General features: G+C 43.2%; 1 protein-coding gene across 5 annotated transcripts; it reads right to left on the reverse strand.

Moving 5' to 3' along the window:
• Positions 1 to 505: 505 nt before the first annotated feature.
• LOC144308188 (sperm acrosome-associated protein 5-like) lies at positions 506 to 23,745 on the reverse strand. 5 transcript variants are annotated; one of them, XR_013374782.1, is made up of 6 exons: positions 23,532 to 23,745; positions 22,967 to 23,125; positions 21,279 to 21,357; positions 5,788 to 5,956; positions 1,983 to 2,094; positions 506 to 1,092 (listed from the first exon to the last, which is right to left on the reverse strand). XR_013374782.1 is itself a non-coding variant. In XM_077888540.1 (4 exons), the coding sequence occupies exons 1-4, from the start codon at positions 23,686 to 23,688 to the stop codon at positions 5,944 to 5,946; spliced, it is 408 nt and encodes a 135-aa protein (XP_077744666.1). In that variant the 5' UTR covers positions 23,689 to 23,745; the 3' UTR covers positions 5,546 to 5,943. The 5 variants fall into 5 exon arrangements, 4 of the variants coding, with proteins under 4 accessions (XP_077744666.1, XP_077744665.1, XP_077744664.1 ...); XM_077888540.1 differs by lacking the exons at positions 506 to 1,092; positions 1,983 to 2,094 and having other exon boundaries at positions 5,546 to 5,956; XM_077888539.1 differs by lacking the exons at positions 506 to 1,092; positions 1,983 to 2,094; positions 5,788 to 5,956 and adding an exon at positions 20,107 to 20,274.
• Positions 23,746 to 24,945: the final 1,200 nt, after the last annotated feature.

Raw genomic sequence — 24,945 nt, forward strand, 5'->3', positions numbered from 1 at the left:
TAGCACACTCTTGGTCCAGGGGCATGCACTTCTCCCTCTTTTCTTTTCAGGCCTACAGGTCTTCTTCATCGCCCTGTTTAATGGGGCACCTAGGCAGGCGAGCTGACTTCCTTCCTCAGGCAGCTCAGTGCCTCTGACCTCAAAAGTCACTTACAATAGCTTGGATTCATTCAAATACTGGTATAACTGCCTGGCTAAGGTGATGAGGCATGGGGAGATGATGCAAAATACGTAATGCAGCACAGAATAATGTCATGCCAAAGTGCAGCAGTGGCATTTCAAATTTTGAGTTCCAGCCATTAGAGGCTGTCCAGGATTTTTGCCAGTTGGTTGTCCTACTGACTGGGTGGCCCCCATCTCTATTTCCTAATTATCTCCAGAGATCCTCTCTTCCTCCTCATTGCCACTTGCAGGAGTTTGAGGTATGTGGGGGCTGATCAAGGAAAACTATATGACCACAAGGTGGCGGTAGCACACACAAGCTTTATTGGGTGACACTTGGACAGGGTTGGCAGGCAGGGTAAGTGCTTCACCGTGAGAGTCTGTACAGAGGCTAACGTTAAGGGCCACTAAGAAGGGCAAGAGGGCGAGGGAACTGCTGGGGGATAGAGGATCAGAGAGGGAGCTTATGTATCTAGGTGATGCCATTCAGCAGCAAAGTGGGGAGTCTCTGGGTCAGAGAGCTCTGAAGGGGAGTGGCAACTTGGGTCTCTTATAGCCCAGGGCTTACCTTACCTATTGCCAGCAGATGTAGGGTGAAGTTTCATGGGATGTGCAAAGCAGGTAGGTTCTAATTGGTGAAAAATCTGCTTGTTTGGGTTATAAGATAATTGGATTTGCAAACATTTAAGTTTGGCACCAGCAGGCTTTTGGGCTATTTGGTCTCAGCTTGCAGTGAAGATATAAACAACCTAGGGACCAATACACAGAGGTCATCTTTGGCCCATTTATATAACAGGCAAAGGCATAATCCATCCTATTAGGTCCTTAGGAATGCTGGAATAAAGTTTAGAAGTATAGTTACAGTCTCTCATTTAAGGATCATGCCTGCTTCTGGCATCTGCAGGTGTAGCTGGGGTCTCAGGATGACTGCTTCAGGGAGGGAAGAAGAAAATTGATGTCAGATTGGGAAAGAATTGTATTGTATTACCAGCATCTTCCCCACCCTCAGCTTCAGACCTCTCAGAAAACTGTAGGAATCTAGTGGAGACCCTCCTCTGGCCCATCATGTTAAATGCAGGCATATGTTCATGAAGGGGTGTAAGGCAACTCTCCATGCCATTATCTCCCTCGTTTTACACAATTGCCTGTTCTAATTCTCTATCAAACCAGTACTCTGAGGATGATATGCAAAATGATATATCCATTTGATGTGATATCTCGTTGTCCATTGTTAGACACTATGAGCTGTAAAATGTGTTCTTCAGTCTGAAAAAATGTAACACAGGGGTTCCAATTGCTATAGCATCTTCTATTCCAGTTTAAAAAATAGTATTCTGGGGACGCTGGGTAGCTCAGCAGTTGAGCATCTGCCTTTGGCTCAGGGCGTGATCCTGGAGTTCTGGGATTGAGTCCCACATCGGGCTTCCTTCATGGGGCCTGCTTCTCCCTCTGCCTATGTCTCTGTGCCTCTATCTCTCTGTGTCTCTCATGAATAAATAAATAAAAATCTTTAAAAAATAAATAAAAATAAAAAAAATAGTATTCTGAATATTTGCAGCTACCACCAAGTATGCAAAGCCCGGCACAGTGTCTATTCCTGTCAAGACCCATTTATAAAAGAAATAATTATGTGATATGATAGAGGCATTAGCTAATGCTATAGCGGTAATCATATCACAATATGTAAATGTACCAAATCAACACCACTGTATACTTTAAACTTACATGATGTTATATGTCAGTTATATCTCAATTAAAAAACAGAGACCTGTTGACAGCCTCCTGGAGCTATCAGCAGTAGTCTGCCATAATCTACTTGCCAGTTTATGTGTGGGACCTTCCCCAAAGGACTATCTGCTCCATAGTTATCTGAGGTCTCCATCTTGTCTTCGACAGGACAGTTCTTATTGACATTTTGTGTCTCAGTGGGTGCTGGAGGAATATGTCAATGATTAGCTCATGTCTATATTGTTGCATCTATCCCACATCCACTCATTTCATAGACCCGGAGGACTGCCTCGAGCCAACACACCAGGATATCCACTTGCCAGTTCCTTTGGTTTCTGGAAAGGGGTTCTTCTGAGGGGCATTGACATGTTCTACTTTACTGCACCGTTTAAATTCCACTTGTGATTTTCACAGGACTGTGACCCATATGGGGACCCCTTTAATAATCCAATTTTCTATTGCCCATCTGCCTGACCATATGGCCAAGCTAGTGGCTACTACCCATTATTCAGTAGAAACTCAAATATAGTGGTTCTTATCCTTGTGCTATTTCTTCCATCACTGCAAGGAAAACAGCATGCAATTCAGCCCACTGAATTGATTTGTTCTCACCATCTTCCACCAGCGTTTTTACATCAGTCAGTTGCAGTGTGGTGGCCTTCCACACAGGGTGTCATCTGTCTACCTTGGAACTGCCATCTGTAGACTAAGCAGCTTTTTGTTGTTCAATTTAGAGCTGTTTATAGGACCCATCCACATAGCTATAGGATTTGGGAGTGCCTCAGGTGATTCCAAAATCAGCCCTCAGGAGAGGAGTCTATCTGCTTATGAATACGATTTCTTGCATTCCTCTGGGAGTGTGTTCCTATGTAAACCATTTCCATTTTATTATGGAACTCTTCTGGGCACTGCCTTCTTTCTTGGAGCATTTCTCTGACATTACCCAAGACATTATGGGTATTTCATATTTCAAGATCATTGTATGACCTTCAGTCATGGGGACAGTTTCAATTGATGCCTAATAGCAAGCTAGTAATTTTTTCTCAACCAGTGTCTATTATTTGGTGTCTGGAAATTTTCTGGTCCAGATTCTTAGTGATCGCCACTGGGTGGCACTCATGGACTTTTGTCATAAGTTCCAGTCTATTACCTTCTATCCACCAGGTATTCTATACTGTTTCTAATTAAGAACCTGTGTGGGCTCTGGCAATTCTGTAGGTTCCTGTTTAGCATGTTCAGTTAATGGAGGGTAAATTTACATGCCTTCTGTCCTACAATACTAGGTAGGAGAAGTGTTCTGCAGTCAGACTTATCCCAATAACACATTCAGGTAAGGGAGATGGCAACCACTTCACATCAAGTCCATTTACACATTTCAATTTTCTCTTATTTTAAAGATTTTATTTATTCGAGAGAGCACACATCCACAGAGAGAGTGAGAGAGAGAGACAGGAGAGAGAGAGTGAGAGAGTGAGCACAGGTTGGGGGGGGGAAAGGGCAGAGGGAGAGGGAGAAGCAGACTGAGCAGGGAGCCCAACATGGGGCTCGATCCAGGACCCTGGGATCATGATCCAAGCTGAAGGCAGACACCTAACTGACTGAGCCACTCAGGTGCCCCAAGACATTTCAATTTTCATCCAAACTTTCATCTTAATTTCATCAACTACTACAGCTCAATATTCTCCCAATATAGGTGTGAGGACTTCACCAACAAGTTTTGGAAAACTGTGCAATGGGATTCCATGTCAAGGAATCCCAGAAAGCTTTTCCCTACCCTGGCCACTTTACTCACTCATGTTCATATAGCCTTACTCATGTTCATATAGCCTTGAGTCCCCAGTCCAGGGATCTGTCAGGGACCCTGTGGCTCCTTCATCAATCCATATCCTGATAAATTTGCCAAACCATTACCCATGGTAACTCAAGGTCAGTTTTCCCATCATTACCTTTGCATTCTGGCTTTTAAAATTTCTCCAAACTAGGGAGAATAGAGTGGATTTGTTTAGGGCACGTCAATGTTGGTGGACCAGCAGAGGGTCCCATCAGTCCACCCAACCTCCAATAGAGCTGCATTAAGGCCTTGGTTTTGGCTCCATTAATATCTGCTTTATTAATCCCATTTCTCAATAACTGTTTAAAGATTTCCACCCTGTTAAAGTTCCTTGACCCTCCCTTTTTTATTTCTCCATTCTTTTGTGAATCACTCTAATTTTCTTAGCATCTATGATATAGTAATTGATAAGAAATATGTATTTGGTCATTCAGATGACCAAAATATATTTCTCAGATATACTTGGTTTTCATCAACAGTTCCTAAGAGGGCTTCAGAAACATAAAGGTGACATGGGTGTCTTGTTACTAATGAAGGTGACTCCTGGGCCCACTCTTGGTAAGCTTGTTGCCGGGAGGACCAACCATGTGATTAGAAGTTTGAAAATTTCAGCCCCACCTCTTGACCTATGGGGAGAGGAGAGGGACTGGAGGTTGAATCAGCCAATAGCCAATGACTTAGGCAATCATGACTATGCAATGAAGCCTCCATAAAAATTCAAAAGGACTGGACTCAGAGAGATAATGGGTTGCTGGACACATGGAGACATTAGGACAGTGGTACTCTTTCCCCCCATACCTTGCCCTATGTATCTCTTCATCTGGCTATTGATTTGTATTTAATAAACTGGTAAATGTGTATAATATAATATAGAATAGAACCAATAATAAGAGACGCCTCCATGGCCCAGTAGTTGAGAGTCTGCCTTCGGCCCAGGGCGTGATCCTGGAGTCCCAGCATCAAGTCCCACATTGGTCTCCCCACATGGAGCCTGCTTCTCTCTCTGCCTATGTCTCTGCCTCTGTGTGTGTGTGTGTGTGTGTGTGTGTGTGTCTCATGAATAAATAAATAAAATCTTAAAAAGAACCAATAATAAATCAAAATCTAAAAAAATATATAATTGGTTCTGTTTCTCTGGAGGACCCTAATACATTCAGTGACCCAACTGCTCAGGAGTTAGGTCTGTCACTTCTGAATTCCACTGGTAACTTTTACCTCTAGTAACTGATCACAGTATAGCTGCCATTTTATACCATGGGTGACTTGGTAGCTATCCAGGCATCAAAGATTCATGAACTCCCACTACCTCATCCTTTTCTCAAACAATGCCTTTGCCATGTTTCAGTGAACCAGGGTCATTTTAGTGAACATCATTCCTGATGCCAAATATGTGGTCTCCAGGATCACTCTTAGGTTTAATGACTCACTGGAAAGACTCATAGAACTCAGAAAAGTGATTGTATGCACGATTGTGGTTTATTATAGCAAAAGAACACAGATTAAAATCAAATGAAAAAAGTGCACAGGGCAGCCCAGGTGGCTCAGCGATTTAGTGCTGCCTTCAGCCCAGAGTGTGATCCTGGAGACCCAGGATCGAGTCCCACGTTAGGCTCCCTGCATGGAGCCTGCTTCTCCCTCTGCCTGTGTCTCTGCCTCTCTCTCTCTCTCTGTGTCTCTCATGAATAAATAAATAAAATCTTAAAAAAATAAAAAGGTATACAGGGCAGAGACCAGGAGAAACCAGGTGCTACCTTCCAGTTTCTTCTCCCAATGGAGTTACATGGACAGCACTTAATTTTCCCAGCAATGATGTATGACAACAGGTATAAAGTATTGCCAACCAGGGAAGCTCCCTGGAGCCTTGAGTCCAGGGTTTTTATTAGGGGTCAGTCTTAAGCAATGGGCACTTATGTGACTCAGCTATTTAGTCTCTAGCCCCCTAGGGGCCAAACTAATACAGTGTGATCTGAACATCCAGACATATAAAAATGTACATTCTCCATAAATCAGATTGTTAGCATAGATTATCTGGTGTGGCCTGAGGACTTAGGTATACAAAGACATACCATATCTTATCAGGCAAGATGTTCCAAGGATTCAGAGGTTATCTCTCAGGAGCTGCTTATTAAGTGCCAGTCCTGAAGACATTTGGAAGGTGTCAGGTTTGGAAAGCCCAGGCCTTGTGAATTAAGTCTCAACTGCACATCTCAGTAGGGACTGTATCATTTTCTATTCCTGTTTAGAAAGGACATAAAAGGAAGAACAGAGTGTTCAGAGGCCAGTGTGGCAGGTACTTTTATATTGGAAAGTATATGTGGACAAATTATTGCCCTGATGAAAGGAAATAAATCTGCCAAACGAAAATTCTATACCCAATCTATCCCATTTGTTTAAAAAATCAGGTGAAATAAAGCCTTTTACATACAAAGAAACCTAAGAGAGTTGATCACCAGTAGGCTTGTAGTACTAGAAATACTAAAGGGAGTTATTTAATCTGATCCCAAATGGAAGCAAGAATTATAGAAAGGAATGAAGAGGTATAAAAAAGTCGAACATAAAAGGGTGGAGAAAGATATGCCATGAAACCAATAATAGAAAGCTGTTATAGCTATACTAATAGTCAAGTAGGCTGTAAAGTAGAAGTACTGCTAGATATAAAGAGGGAAATTTCATAATAATAAAAGGGTCAAGTCAAGGGAAAATTTAACAATTCTAAATTTTTAATCTACCTGTATCATTCATTTTTTGTTGCTATTTTAACAAATTACCACAAACTTGGCAGCTTAAAATAACACCCATTTATTACTTCACAGTCTCCATAGGGCAGAATTCCAAGCAACATGCAGCTCAGCTGGGCTCTCTTCTTAGGGTCTCATAAGGTTGAAATTATGGTGCTGGCAAGGTTGCCTTCCTTTCTGGAGGCTTTGGGAGAAGAATCCACTTTCAAAGTCATCCAGTTTGTTGGCAGAATTCAGTTCTTTTGCACATGGCCCCCTCCATCCTTAAGCCTACAATAGCACATCAACTTCTTTATGTGCTCCAAATCTCTAACTTTCCCTTCTGCCTTCCTTTCCCACCTCCCAGCATCTGTTCTTTTATCAAGTTTTCATTTAAATTCCAGTCAGTTAACATACAGTGTTACATTAGTTTCAAGTGTACAATACAGTGATTCAACACTTCCATACAACACCTGGTGCTCATCAGGACAAGTGCACTCCTTAATCCTCTTCACTTATTTTATGTACCCCCCCCACCTTCCCTCTGATAACTATCAGTTTGTTCACTATAGTTAAGAGATTGCTTCTTGGTTTGCCTCTCTCTCCTTTTCCCTTTGCTCATTTGTTTTGTTTCTTAAATTCCACATATGAGTAAAATCATGTTATATTTGTCTTTCTCGGACTTATTTCACTTAGCATTAGTAATTTATTAAGAATTTTTACATCCATGTTTATCAGGGATAGTGGCCTGTTCTCTTTTTTAATGGTATCTTTATCTGGTTTTAGTATCAGGGTAATGCTGGCTTCATAGAATGAATTTGGAAGTTTTCCTTCCTTTTCTATTTTTTGGAATGGTTTGAGAATAATAGGTATCAATCCTTTTTAAAATAGTAGAATTTGCCTGCGAAGCCATCTGGTCCTGGACTTTTGTTTGTTGGGAGTTTTTATTTTTATTTTTTTATAAATTTATTTTTTATTGGTGTTCAATTTGCCAACATATAGAATAACACCCAGTGCTCATCCCATCAAGTGTCCCTCTCAGTGCCCATCACACAGTCACCCCCACCCCCTGCCCACCTCCCCTTCCACCACCCCTAGTTCGTTTCCCAGAGTTAGGGGTCTCTCATGTTCTGTTTCCCTCCCTGATATTTCTGTTGGGAGTTTTTAAATTACTGATTCAATATCTTTGCTGGTTATTGCTCTGTTCACATGTTCTATTTTTTCCTGTTTCAATTTTGGTAACTGCTTGCAAGAACTCATGAAATTCAACCCCTCTTGTTTTCCAATCCAATGGCTTTGGGGAAATTTCCTTGTGTGTTCCCCTGTGTGTTCTTCTTCTCTTGGCCTTCTCAGTGATCATGGCTCCCTCCCCTCTGCAAAGCCTGTGATCCATCCGTTTGGTCCCCTAAACTAAATCCACACACTTCCTACCTTTTTCAAGGTGGCCTCTTCTCTCCCTTTAGTTGTGGAGTTTGTTTTGTCAGCCTTCAGGTTGGTTTCTGGGGTATTTAGGATGATCTGATGGTTATTCTAGTTTTGTTTGTGGGATGAGGCAAGCCTAGGGTCCTCCTACTCTGCTGCCATCTTCCTGCCTCCATCCCCCAACATCGGCTGTTAAGGGCTCATGTAATTACACTAGGCCCATATGGGTAATCTAGGATAATGTCTCTACATTAAGATAAACTGATTAATAATCTTAATTACATCTGTAAAATCCCTTTTGTCAATATGACAAAACATATTCATGTATATGGAAACTCATATTTGTTTCTGAGAATTAGGGCAGAATATCTTTGGGTGTCCATTATTCTGCCTATTATATCACTTAATCATATAGGTTCAAAATAAATAAAGTGAAACTCAATAGAATTAAAAAGAGAGATAGGCAAATCCACAACATAGTTAGGCACTTTAAAGTACTTTTCTGAGTGATATAATAAGCAGAAAAAAATTGATATAAAAGATTTGAACAACACAATTAATGAATTTCATATAATTAGTACATAGACAACACCACACCCAGCAACTGAAGAATTCACATTCTTTTCAGGTGCACAAAGAGAATTTACCCAAATAGATCCTATGCTCATCTATAAAAAAGTTCCAACAAACTTCAAAGGATGAGGTTCTATAGTATATGTTCTCTGACCACAATGGAATTAAATTATATATCTATAACATAACTAGGAAATCCTCAAATGTTTGAAAATAAGTCACACACTTGTAAATAACTCAGGAAAAAATCACATTAGGAAATGTCTTGGACCACATGTTAATGAAAATATGTCATCTCATTGATGCAGAAAAAAATTTGACAAAAATCCAACATCCTTTCATGATAAAAACACTCAACAAACTAGGAATAGAAGCGAACTTCCTCAACCTGATAAAAGGTATTTATGAGAAACTCATAGCTAACATTATACTCAATAGTGAAAGAACAAAAGTATTTCCCTAAGATCAGGAACAAGGAGGCCCACTTCTGCCAATTTTATTAAACATTGTACTCAGAGTTCTCACCAGAGCAATTTTCAGACAAGAAAAAGAAATTAAAGGCACTCAAATTGGAATGGAAGTAAAACTATTTCTATTCCCAGATAATATTTCATATATATATATAGTCATATATATATATATATATATATATATATATATATATATAGTCCTAGCGAATCCACAAATAACTATTTGAGTTCATAACTGAATTCAACAGAGTGGCAGAATACAAGATAAACAGACAAAAATACTTGTCTTTCTGTACACTTGTAATGAACAATCTGAAAAAGAAATTAAATTAATTCTATTTATAATAGGATCAAAAAGAATAAAATACTTAGGAGCAAATTTAAGCAGGTTCAAGACTTGTGCACTGAAAAGTACAAAACATCAGTAAAAGAAATGAAAGGAGGCTTAAATAATGGAAAGACATCCAGTGTTCATGGATTGGAAAACTTAACATTGTGGAGATGGCAAATACTCCTCAAAGCAATGTATACATTTAATGTAATCACTATCAAAATTCCAATGGAAACAGTGTGGTACTGGCACAAAGATGGACATATATATTTCAGTGGAATAAAATTGAAAGTCCAGAAACAAACCCATCCATGTATGGTCAATTGATTTCAACAAGTGTGTCAAGACAATTAAATGGAGGAAAGGACAGTCTCTTCAACAATGTGCTAGGACAACTGGATATCCACATACAAAAGAAGGCAGTTGGATCCTGACCTCACATCACATATAAAAATTAACTCAAAATGTATCAAAGACCTAAATATAAGAACAAAAGTATAAAATTCTTTGACAAAAACATAGGGCCTTAATGACCTTGGGTTTGGCAATGGTTTCTGAGATATGACACCAACCATCAGCAACAAAGAAACAATACGTAAACTGGACTTCATCAAAATCGAAAACTTCTGTGCATCAAAGGACATTATCAGGAGAGTAAAAAAGACAACTTAGAGAATGGGAGAAGGTATTACTAATCATATATCTGATAAGGGTTTGGTATCCAAAATATATAAAGAACTCTTACAACTTAACAACAAAAAGACAAAAATCCATTTTAAAAATGGGCAACAGTGCCTGGCTGGTTCAGTTGGTGGAACAGATGACTCTCAATCTCAGGGTCATGAATTCAAGCCTCATGTTGGGCATGGAGCCTAGTTAATTTTTTTTAATGGGCAAAGGATTTGAAAGGACATTTCTCCAAAGAAGATATACACCTGGTCCATAAACACATGAAAGGATTCTCACCATCATTAGTCATCAGGGAAATGCAAATCAAAACCACAATGAGATACCACTTCATACCTACTGGGATGGCTATAAAAAAAAACACAGAAAATGACAGCTGTTGGGCAAGATGTGGAGAAATTGGAACCCTCCTACATTGCTGGTGGGAATGTAAAATAGTGTAGCCATAGTGAAAAACAGTTTGGTAGTTCCTTAAGTAGTTAAACATAGAAATACCATATGGTCCAGCAATCCCACTCCTGGGTATATACACAATAAAATTAAAAACAGGTGTTCTGGGATGCCTGGGTGGCTCAGCGGTTTGGCACCTGCCTTTGGCCCAGGGCGTGTTCCTGGAGACCCAGGATAGGGTCCTGCTTTGGGCTCCCTGCATGGAGCCTGCTTCTCCCTATGCCTGTGTCTCTGCCTCTGTGTGTGTGTGTGTCTCTTATGAATAAATAAATATTTTTTAAAAAACAGGTGTTCAAACAAAAATTTATACACAAATGTTCATAGCAGCAGTGTTCACAATAGCTAGAAGATAGAAACAACCCAAATGTCTACCAATCAGTGAATGGATAAACCAAATGTGGTATATCTCTACAATAGAGTATTTAAAAAGGGAATGAATACTGATACATGACACCACATGGATGTATCCTGAAGACACTATGCTCAGTGAAGGAAGCCAGACACAAAAGCCATGTAGTGTATGATTCTATTTATATGAAATATCCTGAATAGGCAAATCCATAGACAGAAAACAGATTACTGTGAAGCAGGGGCTGAGGGTGACAGTGGTGGAGGAATAGGGAATGACTGCTTTATGGGTACAGAGTTTCATCTTGGGGTGATGAAAATAGTCTGCAACTAGATAGTGGTGATGGTTGCACACCACCAGGAATGTACTAAATGACACTGAATCGTATACTTTAAAATGGTTAAAATAATAAATTTCATGTTATATGTATTTTACCACAATAAAAAAGGTGTTAATTCTCTCTCCCTTTCTTTGCTATTGTGGTGTGCATGATTGATTTTGTTCCTCGTCATGTCTTTTCATGAGACTTTCAAGATCAAATGATTCTTGACCAAGAAATGTAAGCAGAATCATCTTATTCCTCAATGGGTTTGAATGAAAACTGGTGATAAAACCAGGTGCAACTCCAAGAGGAGACATCAGGGAAGAACCAAGGTAGGTGTGTAAGGAATTGTACATGAGATTGCACACATATTCATGCTGTTTCTTTTTTTTTAAGATTTCATTTATTTATTCATGAGAGACAGAGACAGACAGAGAGAGAGAGAGAGAGAAGCAGAGACACAGGCAGAGGGAGAAGCAGGCCCCATGCAGGGAGCTCGATGCAGGACTCGATCCTGGGACTCGATCCTGGGACTCGATCCTGGGACTCCAGGATCATATGCCCTGGGCTGAAGGGAGGTGCTAAACCGCTGAGCCACCCAGGGATCCTCTGTTTACGCTGTTTCAAGGTCACTAGCATCTCACCCTATCAAGCTGAAAACATCACTCCTGGACAGCTGGACATGTTTAATTGGGAAAATGATTTTTCTGTACTTCTGCATTTGCAGGTTGTTTCAATAATAGATATGTGAGACCTTTTTAAAAAAAGGTATTAATATGGGGTACAGTATGCGTGAATGGTGGCTATGAAGCAGAGTGGATGGAAGTGAATAAACAGTGGGACTGAATGAGGAAATCTGGGGCACAGTGGGATGACATAGATTTAAATGATTGGTAGAGTAGGAAGGAATGGGAGCCATGAGGGGCAAAGGTGAGCTGGACTGGAGGGGCCTGGCAGAGTCAGACTTTATATATGAATGAGTCCTGTTCTTCCAGAAAGCACCGATAGAGAAGAAATACCGCCACATGTTTGTGTTCCAGGAAATAGAGAACTACAAGTTTCCCAGTATTAGTAAGCTCAGGCTGCCATAACAAAATACCATAGACTGGGGGGCTTAAACAACAGAAAATAATGTCTCACAGTTCCGGAAGCTGGGAAGTCCAAAATCTAGGCACCAGCTGATTTGGTTCCTGAGGAGAACTCTCTTCCAGGCTTGCAGAGAGCCACCTCCTCAATGTGTCCTCACATGACCTCTTCTTCGTGTGGCAGAGGTGTCTCTTCTAAGGATGCTAACCCATCCAATCTGGGTCCCCTGTATGATCTCATCTAACCTAATTAACCTCCCAAAGGTCCCATCTCCAAATGTCATCATTTTGGGGACATTTTGTTGAAACATATGAATTTTGAGGGGTATACAATTCAGTCCATAGCAATTCCCAATACTTTTGCATATTCCAAGATAAGACCCATCTCTGTTGTTCATGACTCAAGGATGACTTTTTTTTTTTACCTGCCTCTTGTTAAAACAAAAACAAAAACAAAACAACCCACAGGCTCAAAATGGTGTCACTTAGACCAAGTTCTCAAATATATTCCCAAAAACATAGTCTTTTAAATTATTATTTAAATTTTGTTAGTTAGCATACACTTCAATATTGGTTTCTGGAGTAGAATTCAGTGAATTATCACTTGCATACAACACCTGGTGCTCATCACAACAAATGCCCTCCCTAATTCCCATTACCCATCTAGCTCATCCTCCACCCACCTCCCTCCATCAACCCTATTTGTTCTCTATTAAGAGTCACTTATGTCTTGTTTTCCTCTCTTCTTTTCTCCTATGTTCATCTGTTTTCTTTCTTAAATTCCACATATGAGGGAGATCATATAATATTTGTCTTTCTCTGACATATTTCACTTAGCATAATACCCTCTAGCTCCATCCACATCATTGCAAATGGCAAGATTTCATTCTTTATGATGGGCAAGTAATAGTACATTGTTTGTATATATACCACATCTTTATCCATTCATCAGTTGATAGACATTTGGGCTATTTCCATAGTTTAACTATTGTTGATAATGCTGCTATAAACATTGGGGTGAATATACCCCTTGAAATCTATATTTTTTTATTCCCCCAAGACATAATCTAATTGCAGCTTCAATCTCCTGCAGAAGTATAGTCTTAACCAGACAGCAAGGGATTTTTCAATCCATACCAATGAATCTGCCACTTGGGCCCTTTCCATCCTCCTTTCCAAGAAAGATGAGATAATCTGCATGATAAGACACCTTGCTTTTCCCTCTAGAGTGAGGCTTGGTTTGGTACAATCCTTTTCTTTGGCTAGTAACTTTCTTGCCTCCACCCATCTTCTGTGCAAACCTGCCTTTCTTACAACTCCTTAGAGCACCTCTCCACTTGCTAGGTGAGGTGCTGCTGGATTTATGAACCATTTAACAAAACCAATTAGATCTTCAAATTTACTTGGTTAAATTTTGTTATTTAACACTTTCTGAAACCCCAGGTCCCTTTTCTTGCCTTTGAGATGTTCCTCATTAACGAGTTTCCCCCACTGCAATAGCCTGAAAAAAAAAATCATCTCCTTAATTAGCCTGTGCATTTTACCTTTCACACGACTAAGTGGTAGAGTGATTAATAGGGTAGAGTGTTTAAGACACCCAAGCACTGTGTCCCCTTTGCTCCTCCACAGGTAACTGAGACCTGCAGGCCTGGAAAGGGGGGGGGGGCGCTATCGGACTCTGACTTGGCATCTCGACCCTCCCACAACACAACTTTCTGGGGGCAGATTCCTAGAAGGAGGGATGGAATGTGTGCCTGGCAGATTACCGTCAGGTTTGGATTCTTATCTAGGTCCAAGTCGCCCCAATCCCCCCAGGCTTCTGTCTCTGACTCTCCTTGGTCACTTCACACATCTCATCCTCCCAGGACGCAATTTCTTCCATCTGCACTTCTGGAATCTCCCACAGAGGACGGCTAGCCCAATAGTATCTATTAGGACTGTTGCTCCCCAGTTCTCCCTCTCCCCTCTCCCCGGTGTTACTTTTGTTTTCAAGATTTTATTTATTTGACAGAGAGAGAGAACACAAGCAGGATGGTGGCAGGGAGAGAGAGACAGAGAGGGAGACGCAGGATCCCCGCGGAGCAGGGTTCTCCATCCCAGGATGCTGGGATCACACCTTAGCCGAAGGGAGACACTTAACTCGCTGAGCCCCTCAGGCGCCCCCCAGTGTTACTTTCTTGCAAGGTCTACGACCCCTCCACTTTCTCCCCCTCTCCCAGGGGTACCGATCTGTAGAGGAAGGGCTCACTCCCGGTTTGCCTCCTTTCTTCCCACTCATGGTTCCCGGGGCTATCTGTGCTCTTCCCGGTCCCCCCAGCCCCAACTCTGCCGCGGTATCTTCCCGCGGAGGGGGTGGTCTTGTCCTGAGCCCTAGTTTGTCCACACCAGCTCCCATTAAACCCGCCTTTACGCGCGTAACTCGCCCACCACTAGCCTTTGCGCCGAGGACCTCACTCCCGGCAAGTTTTCAAAGTCCTCCCGAAATCCCCTCTCTTCTGAACTTTCCGAGGCGCAGACCTCCGCTGTACGGAACTGGAACTTTTGAAAGATGCCTGCTCCGTGACAAATCAGTTTAGGGGCGCGGCCATCCCCCTCCCCCGCCTCCCCGCCGTGTGGTCCACGCAGTTGCAGAACCGCAAACGCGCGGCGGCGGCACTGGCCGCTGGCACTGACCGCTCGGGCGAGGCCAAATGCGCTCGCGGAGGCAGAGCCCCAGCCCCTCGACGGTGGGGTAAAACACCGAGACAGGGCTCGTCCCAGGAACTTGGGACTGATTTGAGAAGCTCCAGGCAGGCGCCGCCGGAATCCGGGTGGAAAACAGGAAGAGTAGGGGATGGAGGGCGGAGGGTTCACTGGGAGCGGCGGGGAGACGGGGCTGGTCTGCGGCTGCAGCGGCACCGGCCAGTGTGGGCGTTGCAAAGACGCGAACTTGCCAGGTGAGTACTTGGAGGGGGCTCTGAGATGGGCCTTGGGGGTCTGGGGAAGTACGTGATGGGGAGCCTCTAAGGTGAGCGACGGGGGCTGTGGAGGTGGGGTCTCTGGGGTGTTGGGGGTGTGATGGGAGGTCCTTGGAGTCAGTGACGGGGGATCTGTGAAGTGAGTCATGGGGGCTGTGGGGTGAATAATGGGGGTATTTGGGGCGATAGGGAGTGTCTAGAGCCAGTGATGGGTGAGGGGGAGTGTTGGGAGGTCTGGAGGTGCATAACAGAGCGGAGTTGTTGAATGATGGGGCTCTGTGAGGCAAACGAATGTTCTTTCCCGTTTTTCTTGGCTACAGCATGGCCATTTTACCAGCTGGCATTTATGGATTGCCAGCCTGATGATTTGGTGAACTTTCCATTTTCCCATGCTGTTACAAACTCTTCTCTTTCCTTTCCCCCCTCTCTCAATAGCTTTGCTTTTCTAGGCCACTGCCCTCTCTTCACAAGGCAGACATGACTAATTTCCAGGTGAGTTCTTATTTGCTCCCCTCTCCCTGACCTGTGTGAAAACACTTAGAAGCAAAGGAAGGGTAATGTGTGTTGGTTAAGAGCATGGACTCTGGGCCAAAATGTTCATAATAGCTGCCTAAGTCTATTAGGCAGTCTCCAATTTCTCTGTGCCTTGGTTTCCTTATTTGTTTTTTAAAAATATTTTATTTATTCATTTGAGAGAGAGCGAGTACGAGGTAGGGAGCAGAAAGGAGAGGAAGAAGCAGACTCTCTACTGAGCTGGGAGACTGATGCGGGGCTTGATCCCAGGATCCCGGGATCATGACCTGAGCTGAAGGCAGATGCTTAACCCACTGAGCCACCCAGGCACCCCTCCCCTATGCCCTTTTTAAAAATGTCTATATTATTTTGTCATTTTTCCCCCTCGCGGCAATAGAAGTGGCACCGAAACCTCAAACTCTTTTAAGAATGTACAATATAAAAAGAGAAAGTATCTCAGGATTTCGTATCATTGCTCATTCCAGATAACCAATTCTATGGTGAATTTAATTGCCATCTCTGGACACCTCTCTGTCCCTCCTTCTTTATATTTACATGCACATAAAAGTATAGAGTTGATATAAACCTTCCTTTGCTAACATTTGCTCATAATACACAAACTGTTTTGCAACTCACTGTTTTCCCTTCACATAGTAACATTGATGAAGGTGGTAGGAGTAATGATAATGATAATGATAATACAGATGATGATGAGAATATTAGTGGCAGGAACAGCAGCTAACACCTAAAGAGCCTGCACTGGGCCTGGCACTATACTAAGTACTTTATACACATGACCACCCTAGTCCTCACAAGTATCCTGAGAAGTGGGAGAAGTGGGTACCTTTAATATCCGCATCTTACAGATGAGAAAACTTGAGTTCCACAGTAGATAAGCAAGTGGCGTGGGGTTACAGAGCTGGTTACTGGCATAGCTGGGATAGTCCCTACTCCATGAATACTTGTTGATAGAAGATATTTCACTGCCAAGACAGAGATTTTTAACAGCTGCACATTTTTTTGTCTTGTATGCCTGTGTCATGTTGCATGGCAAGGCAATAATCTTTCATGTCCTGTCTTGTTGTACTGTGCTGAGCGTTTCTAGAATTTCTGGTTCAAAAGATGGGCATGTTTTGAACTTTTTTAAAAAAAAATTATTTATTTATTCATGAGAGACATATATAGAGAGAGGCAGAGACATAGGCTGAGGGAGAAGCAGGCTCCCTGGGGGAGCCTGATGTGGGACGTGATCCCAGGATCCCGGGATTAGGACCTGAGCCAAAGGCAGATGTTCAACCACTGAGCCACCCAGGTGCCCCCCATTTTGAACTTTCATAGACCTTGCCAAACTGCCTTTGAAAAAGTTCATGCAAGTTTATACTCCCCGCTACTGAGTGAAAATACCCTTTCTAATCTGTCATGTTTTTATTTTATTTTATTTTATTTTATTTTATTTTATTTTATTTTATTTTATTTTATTTATTTTTGGTGGAAAGAGATGTTTTGTTATTTATTTGGTATTTTCCTCATTACTCTGTTGTCAATACTTTGATTTATTTGTAAACTTTTTTGTTTTCTGGGACACCTGGGTGGCTCAGCAGTTGGGCCTCTGCCTTGTCTCAGGGCGTGATCTGGGAGTACTGGGATTGAGTACCACATCGGGCTTCCTACGTGGAGCCTGCTTTTCCCTCTGCCTGTGTCTCTGCCTCTCTTTCTGTGTCTCTCATGAATAAAAAAATAAAATCTTTAAAAGAAAACTTTTTTGTTTTATTTTTTCTTTTTTTCTTAAAGATTTTATTTATTTGAGAAAGAGAACGAGCAAGTGTGAGTGAGTGGGGGGAGGGGCAGAGGGAGAGGCAGAAGCAGACTCCCCACTGAGCAGAGCCTGACATGGGGCTCCATCCCAGGACCCTGAGATCAGGACCTGAGGTGAAGGCAGACACTTAACTGACTGAACCACTCAGGCACCCCTTTTTAAATTTTTAAAAAGATTTTATTTATTTGAGAGAGAGAGAGAGAGAGTTGGGAGGGGGCAGAGGGAGAGGGAGAAGCAGATTCCCTGCTCAGTGCACAGGGAGTCTGATGGGCCAGGGGCAGGGAGCTAGATCCCAGGACCCTGAGATCATGACCTGAACTGAAGGCAGATGCTTAACCAGCTGAGCCATCCAGGTGCCCCAAGGTGACTCTTAATGTACATCAAAGAATCCATTCAGGAAAAAAACTGATGGATATGGAAAGGTCTTCTCCTGGAAGTCCTATTTCATGTTACATCAGAGAGCTCATATAGAAGAAAAACTTGAGAAATCCTGTGAACGCAATGAATGTGTGAATGCAATGAATGTGATAAAGCTTTGTTACAGAAATCACATCTCATTATTCATCAGAGAGTTCACACAGGAGAGAAGCCCTATGGGTATAATATATGTGAGAAAGCTTTCTCCCAGAAATCATATTTAATTATACATAAAAAAAAACTCATATAAGAGAGAAGCCCTCTATGTCTGAGAAGTGTAGTAGAGCCTTCAGGACAAAGTCAAAACTCACTATATGTTAGAGAACCCACACAGGAGAAAAACCCTTTGACTTCTCTCTCTCTCTCTCTCTCTCTCTCTCTCTCTCCCTTCTCTTTTAAAGATTTTTATTTATTTATTCATGAGAGATACACAGAGAGAGGCAGAGACATAGAGGGAGAAGCAGGCTCCCCACAGGATCAATCCCAGGCCCCTGGGATCACACCCTGAGCCAAAGGCAGACTCTCAACCACTGAGCCACCCAGGTGCCCCAGACCTCTCTTGAATATGAGAAAAACTTTCTTCCATAGTAAAAGCTCATTGTGAGTTAAAGACCTCAGAGAGAAAAGAAACTTTGTGAAAGAAATGAAAATGGGAAATCCTTTATAGAGTCAAAGGAAAAGAAAAAGGCAGGGTGAGGGATCCTGCTTTAGCTAACATGGTGGGGGAAGGCTTTTCTGAGAAGGTGCCATTTGAGCTTAGACCTGAAAATGAGGTGCCAGCCATACTAGGGGTAAGAACATTCCAAGAGGAAGGAGTAGCATGAGCCAAGGTCTTGATGCAAAAATCATGGCCTCTGTACTTGGCTACCATGGGTGTGTGTTGAATGACTATTTTACATCAGAGAGGTGGTTCATGTCTTCAGTCTTTGGGGCCTTGAATATAATGAGAAGCTTTAGCTGGAAGCCAAGCCTTGCTATAAATTTGGGCACAGGTATCGAGAGAAACCCAATTTAATTAACTTCAATAAACATAGTCCTCTGGGGAGGGAAATAGTCCAGATTTAACACCAAACTCTCAATAGAAAAAAAGTAACAAAATCTGTTTAGATATTTTGATGGCTCTCATGATGGGGAATAAGTGCCATCCACAAGAAAAAAAGAGTTTGCCAATTGATATAAAGCTACAGATTTAAAGATAATTACTAGGGGTGCCGGGGTGGCTCAGTCAATTAAGCATCTGCCTTCTGCTCAGGTCCTGGGATGGAGCCTGCATGGGACTCCTTGCCCAATGGGGAGTCTGCTTCTCCCTCTCCCTCTGCCTTCTGCTCTACTTGTGCATATTTTCTCTCTCTCTCTGTCAAATAAATAAATAAATAAATAAATAAATAAATAAATAAATAAAATATTTTTAAAAAATAAAGATAATGGGGATCCCTGGGTGGCTCAGCAGTTTAGCACCTGCCTTCGGCCCAGGGCGTGATCCTGGAGTCCCGGGATTGAGTCCCACATCAGGCTCCCTGCATGGAGCCTGCTTCTCCCTCTGCCTGTGTCTCTGCCTCTCTCTCTCTCTCTCTCTCTGTCTCTCATGAATAAATAAATAAAATCTTAAAAAAATAAAGATAATCCCTAAAGGAAAAATGACTATAAATATAAATGTTAGACATTATTAGAAAGGGTGCATAATTGGAACGATGTGAAGAAAACACCACTAGGGCACCAGTTTCCAGAAGTAGCAGCAGTTGATACTGCCAGTATTTCTGCTCTAGCCTGTTCTACAGTCAAGATTTTGGCTTTGTGGGATCCCTGGGTGGCTCAGTGGTTTAACACCTGCCTTTGGCCCAGGGCCTGATCCTGGAGTCCTGGGATTGAATCCCACATCAGGCTCCCTGCATGGAGCCTGCTTCTCCCTCTGCTTGTGTCTCTGCCCCCCTCTCTCCCTCTCTCTGTCTCTCATGAATAAATAAATAAAATCTTTTTAAAAATAAAAATAAAATAAAAAAGTTTTGGCTTTGTGTCTATGTGTATACCTCTCCTCTTCCTGGGCTTGATCATGCAGTCTTTCCAGAAATGCTATGAGCTACCTATAGGCTTTTAGGAGACCCACTTATTTACTTAAATTCAGCAGAGTTTATTTTTGCTGCTTTTGATAAATACTGAAATTGGTACCGAGAGTGATGGCCCCCTTTATGGATCCCCAGGGAAATGTGAAATTTGGTCATCTAGGCTGGTTGGGGCTGAAGGCAGAAATCAAATTGGCATTTTAGGAAGGAGGCTCGGTCATTCTTACACTGGTGGATATGTGCTTTAATGATCACCTGTGCTTACCCTGGAGGAAACAAACACTGAAAACAAGGCTTTAGGTGGGTGAATATCCACCCCCAACCAAAAAGTACAAAAGACGTGAGGGGACTGCTTCCTCACGGGGATGGCGGCTTCTGATGGGGCTGGTACAAAGAGAAAGAGTGGCAAGTTTAAAATCCTAAATTCTCTGCCCAAGACACATCAAAATCCAGGCATTCGTGAAAAGAAATTACTACCCTGTGTATATATTGAATTCCTGGCCTAAATTCCCACCCTGTCATTTGAAATTTAGGATACTCATGGTGAAAGAGGGAGTGGCGGGGTGGGGCTGAGGGGGTGTGCAGAATGTTAGAATGGGAAAGTGTGGGAGGATGTGGGAGAATGTGAACACTTTAATTCCCACTGAGCCTCCAGTGTAAGCTGAAACCAATATTATTTTCCCTGGGGAAGACCTTAATTAAAGACCCTGTAGTGACTTCTGAAAGTGATGCTTTTTAAGGAAAGCCAATTTTCACAGACACTCATCCTGCCCTTCTGTTTCCAGACCTATACCTGCCTTGTGTACCAAGCACTTTATGTGCTTGCTGAACACTCATTAATTTGATTCTCCCAATGATCCTATGAAATAGTTGCTATCATTATCATCCTCATTTTGCCAATGAGGAAACTGAGGCACAGAGAAATTAAATGCCTTGCCCAACACAACACAGCTCATAAGTGGTAGAGATGATATTTGAACCCAGGAGAAGCTGCGCTCTTACTTACACCCTGAGTTATCTGGTGTCTCTGATTAGAACTCTGAATGTATGGAGGAAGTGATTGAATGGGGATACCTCCAGGCATTGGGAAAATGAAGAGTTAGGCATCAGAGGTCTCTTGCATTATTTATAGATAGCATCCTTTATTAAATCCAGGAAATCTCTATCTCTGGGAAACTGAGTCATGAATTAATTTTCTTTGAGTCAGATTTGGCATGCATATTGCATCCCTTGAGCCATTCAGATAAATAATGGCCAGAACAGTGCCGGGTCCAAGAATCCCTGGGAAATGAAGGGAGGGAGGATGGGAGGATGAAGTGTATAGGCTGATGGGGTGGCAGTGCCATTATCCCAGCTGCCCAGGGCCCAAGCCACCCCCATGAACTTACCAGGCAGTCATACCATTCTTTGATGATGCCACCTGCCTGGCACACAAGATATCATCCAGAATATGGCGGTTGAGCAGGTCTAGGGAGGAAGGAAGAAAGAGACATAGTGATCTGGTGCTTTGGGGACAGGGTGACAGTATATGGCTGGCCCAGGGGTTCTGTATTCCTTGGAGCCTGAATAACTTCAACTACTACATTGGCTGATTCTGGATGACCTTGGATTCACTTGTCAGCTGGTTGTGAATTCAGTCTTGCTGACTTCAAACATTATGTTGTTAGTTCCTAGATAACTTCAACTGCCACTTTGGTTACAAATGACCTCCATCTGCATGCTGTCTAGTTCCAGTCAACCTCAGTCATTATTGTGTTTGGTTCTTGATGATCCCAACTGCTCAACCAGGGTGACCTTCACTGCCCTTCTGACTGGTTAATGATCTTAACCACCATGGTGACCAGTCCTGGACAACCTCAATTGCCTTTTTTTTTTTTCACGGCTAGTTTGTATTTTATTGGACTGTTGATTTCAGTGCTTCTGTGATGTCATCCTAACAAAGGACTAAATGTTTAGTCGAGGGGATGAAGCCACCCACAAATCTGAGCAAACTTAAGGTAGTTGGAATCAGGGAAAAGTCTACTGAAGGGAGGCCCTTGGTTCCTAACAGTTCTAAAGATTTAATGATCCAACGATCAAGTTTTATGGAAAAATTCGAAGTGTCCAGATGTCCTTTTGGCAGGAGTAATGGGTAGGACCAGAGGACATAGGCAGTAGGGGCAGACGGTCTGCAGCACGGACGGCTGGGCTGGAGAAGCCACTTTCCTGTCGGTCCATAGGATGAGGATGCTTTCCTCAGACAAGGTCAATTGCCATTTTGACTAGTTATAAATAATTCCAACCTCCATGTTGACCATTCTAGGACCTCAGCTTCCATTGGAGCTGATCCCTCCTCAACTTCCATGTGAAGTGAAACACACAAAGTCATCAAAGTGAACAACCTTAACCCATTTTAGCCAGTCTTGAGAAACTGTACTATTCATGTTACCTTGTCCTAGACAGCTTCAACCTCTGTGGTGGCTAGTCCTGGACAACCTCAACCTTCAAGCTGACCAATCCTGGGTAACCTCTTCTGTTATTGTAGCAGGACTTGGACAACCTCAACCTCCATTTGGTCTAGCCCCCAGTAACCTCAGTTCCCATTTTGGTCTGTCTCAGACAACCTCCAGCACCATTTTGGCCAACCCTGAACAACTACTGCTATTAAATTTTGTCTGCAATAACACCACACTCTTGTCTGGAAAACTCTCTCCTTTCTGCACAGATACACTTTATTTCTGTTCCTACAGCCAGATACATGTTTCTTCCCTCAGAGCCTGAACAACCTCAGCCCCAAATCAGGACAATCTCCCCCTCCATTCTGCATGGAGCCAAGTTTCCTGTTTTCTGAGTCCCAGAAAACTGCAGCCTCCATTCTCAGTGAGGTCCAGGAGCTCTGAGCCCTCCTGACCTGGACAACATCTCAGTGTAGTCGGTAAAGATACAGGATGGTGTCTCTAACAGCCCAGGCAAGTCTGTTCCTTTCCCTATCATTTTTCTGCTTGTTACCGGAGATTATGGCTTAGGCAACCTTGCACTCTGTGTGTTGGGCAGTGGGGCCAGGCAGGGCTTCAGGGTGTCCCCAGTGCTGCCTCACCACGACACTCCATGTGACAGAGGTTCTGGGTGGGTGTAACACCATTGTTACACCACCAGGCGGAGTTCAGCTGGAAAATGCCATATTCACTGCTGCCGTCGGGATTGTGGTCCACGAAGGAGGTGTCAAAGCCACTCTCATAGTGTGCCATGCACAGCCCTGGGACAGGGAGGGGGTAGGTAGCGGGTAGGCATGGGTCCTGGGACAAGGGGATGGCAGGACAAGGGGGAGGGGGCGGGGATGGTTGTCATCTCAGTTGTGGGGGTGATGATCCTGGTTTGGTGGTGGTGATGATGTTGGTGATTCTGGTGAGATCTCAGTGATGGCAGTGGTGATAGTGATAGTACTTGTCATGATTTTGATGGTAGCGATGGTATTGATGGTAGAGATGAGGGTGATGGTTGTGAAGGCAGTGATGGTAAGGACATGAGAGAAGTCAGTCTGGGGATGACCGAGAGGATGGTGCCCTGGCCCAGGGAGATGATAAGTGACAAGGGGGGCCTGGGTCTGAGTGTGATGGGTGGCTTGGGGGTGTGTGTGGGACTTGGGGCAGCTGGAGTCTCACAGTCTTCAATGCTGTAGCCCTTGAAGCCGTTGAGGCCCGCCTTCTCCAGCTTCATTGCCAGTTCACAGCGTTCATAGATTTTGGCATCCACAGGGGCAACTGTCAGCGTGGCCAGGGTCACCACCATGGTGACCCAGGCCTGCATTATAACACCCATAGGCCCTCCTGCCCAACTCTTTGCTCTAGACTCACCCTGCCCTGTTTAGAACTAGCGGCACTCTGGAACTCTGGGCTCTATGAAGAAATAGCTACATGGTAGATTCTGGAACACACAGCCAGAGGGCTGGACACCTCAACATCTTTCCCAGTGCTACCCTTATTAGAGACAGGCACACAATGAAAAAGAAAGATACTGACCTATACACAGAGAAGGGAGGAGGCAAAACCAGGGAGAAACCCTGAGATGTCAGAAAGAGATGCAGGAAGAGAGGGGCCAGAGATGCAGAGCACAGACAGGACTCAGGCCCTGGGCTTCATGATCAGCCCACATTCCCCCACATTCCTTAAATACTGTCCCACTCCACTGTTTTTAATCATGCTATACCATTTGGTTACCTCCATTTCCACTTACACTGCCCCTCATTGTCTCCCTTCCCCCCACTCTGCTCAGCAGTCAGTACTGTTCACGACACTGTGCCTACTATGGCCTCAGTTTCTCCCGCTCCACACAATATTACCACCATGCCCTTCCATTCTCAGCACTTCCTTCACTTCACTTATTATGCACCGTTCCACCCCAATTTACTGGAATCTGGCCCACGTTAGCCCCATTCACTCTCTGCCCTCCATTACATACTATACACAACACATTACATGTAGATGCACACCCTACTACTGTTTCCACCTCCATTCTTGTTCCATCATTTATTCCCTCGTTCACTTATAGTGCCTCTCGTCCACCTACCTTCAGTCACCCTGGGCCTCATATTGCCACAGTTCCTTAACCCTCTCCTTGCATGACCCCAATTCTCTCACATCATATTTCTTCACCTCCGTTCACTCTCAGACTCTCATTTTCTACTTCCCCCTCCACTTCTGGACACTGCATGAAGTGACTCTCATTCACTCTCAAAGGGCCCATCCTTCGGCTTTGTTCATGGACTCTGGGCCTCATTCTTTCCCTCCTTCATTCTCTTTCTGTCCCTTCTTCCCCTTTATTCTCTCAAATGCTACTCCCATGTTATCCCTATTCTCCATATTACTCCCAAACACTAGCTCGCGTTGCCCACAGATTCTCATTCTATGCTTGCTCACCCCCATTCCTCACATTCTCTTCATCGACTCCATTTACTCTCACTCAGCCTCTCATTCATTGAAATGATCTCGTTCATTGGAATTCATTTCCAATGTAACCCCTATTCCCACTTACCACTCCTGTTCTGCACCTGATTGCCCGTCTAGTTGTTTCTGTTGT

This window comes from Canis aureus, chromosome X, assembly GCF_053574225.1.
Source record: "Canis aureus isolate CA01 chromosome X, VMU_Caureus_v.1.0, whole genome shotgun sequence".
Classification (NCBI taxonomy): domain Eukaryota; kingdom Metazoa; phylum Chordata; class Mammalia; order Carnivora; family Canidae; genus Canis; species Canis aureus.

What these genes read in the sequence shown, in the direction of transcription:
- LOC144308188 (XM_077888537.1), bottom strand. Translation starts at nt 23,688, where the DNA reads ATGGGTGTTATAATGCAGGCCTGGGTCACCATGGTGGTGACCCTGGCC. An exon ending in CTGTCACATGGAGTGTCGTG is followed by an intron (nt 21,358 to 22,966) that starts GTGAGGCAGCAC and finishes CTTCCTCCCTAG; the next exon opens with ACCTGCTCAACCGCCATATT. An exon ending in GGTGGCATCATCAAAGAATG is followed by an intron (nt 21,172 to 21,291) that starts GTATGACTGCCT and finishes TTCATTTCCCAG; the next exon opens with GGATTCTTGGACCCGGCACT.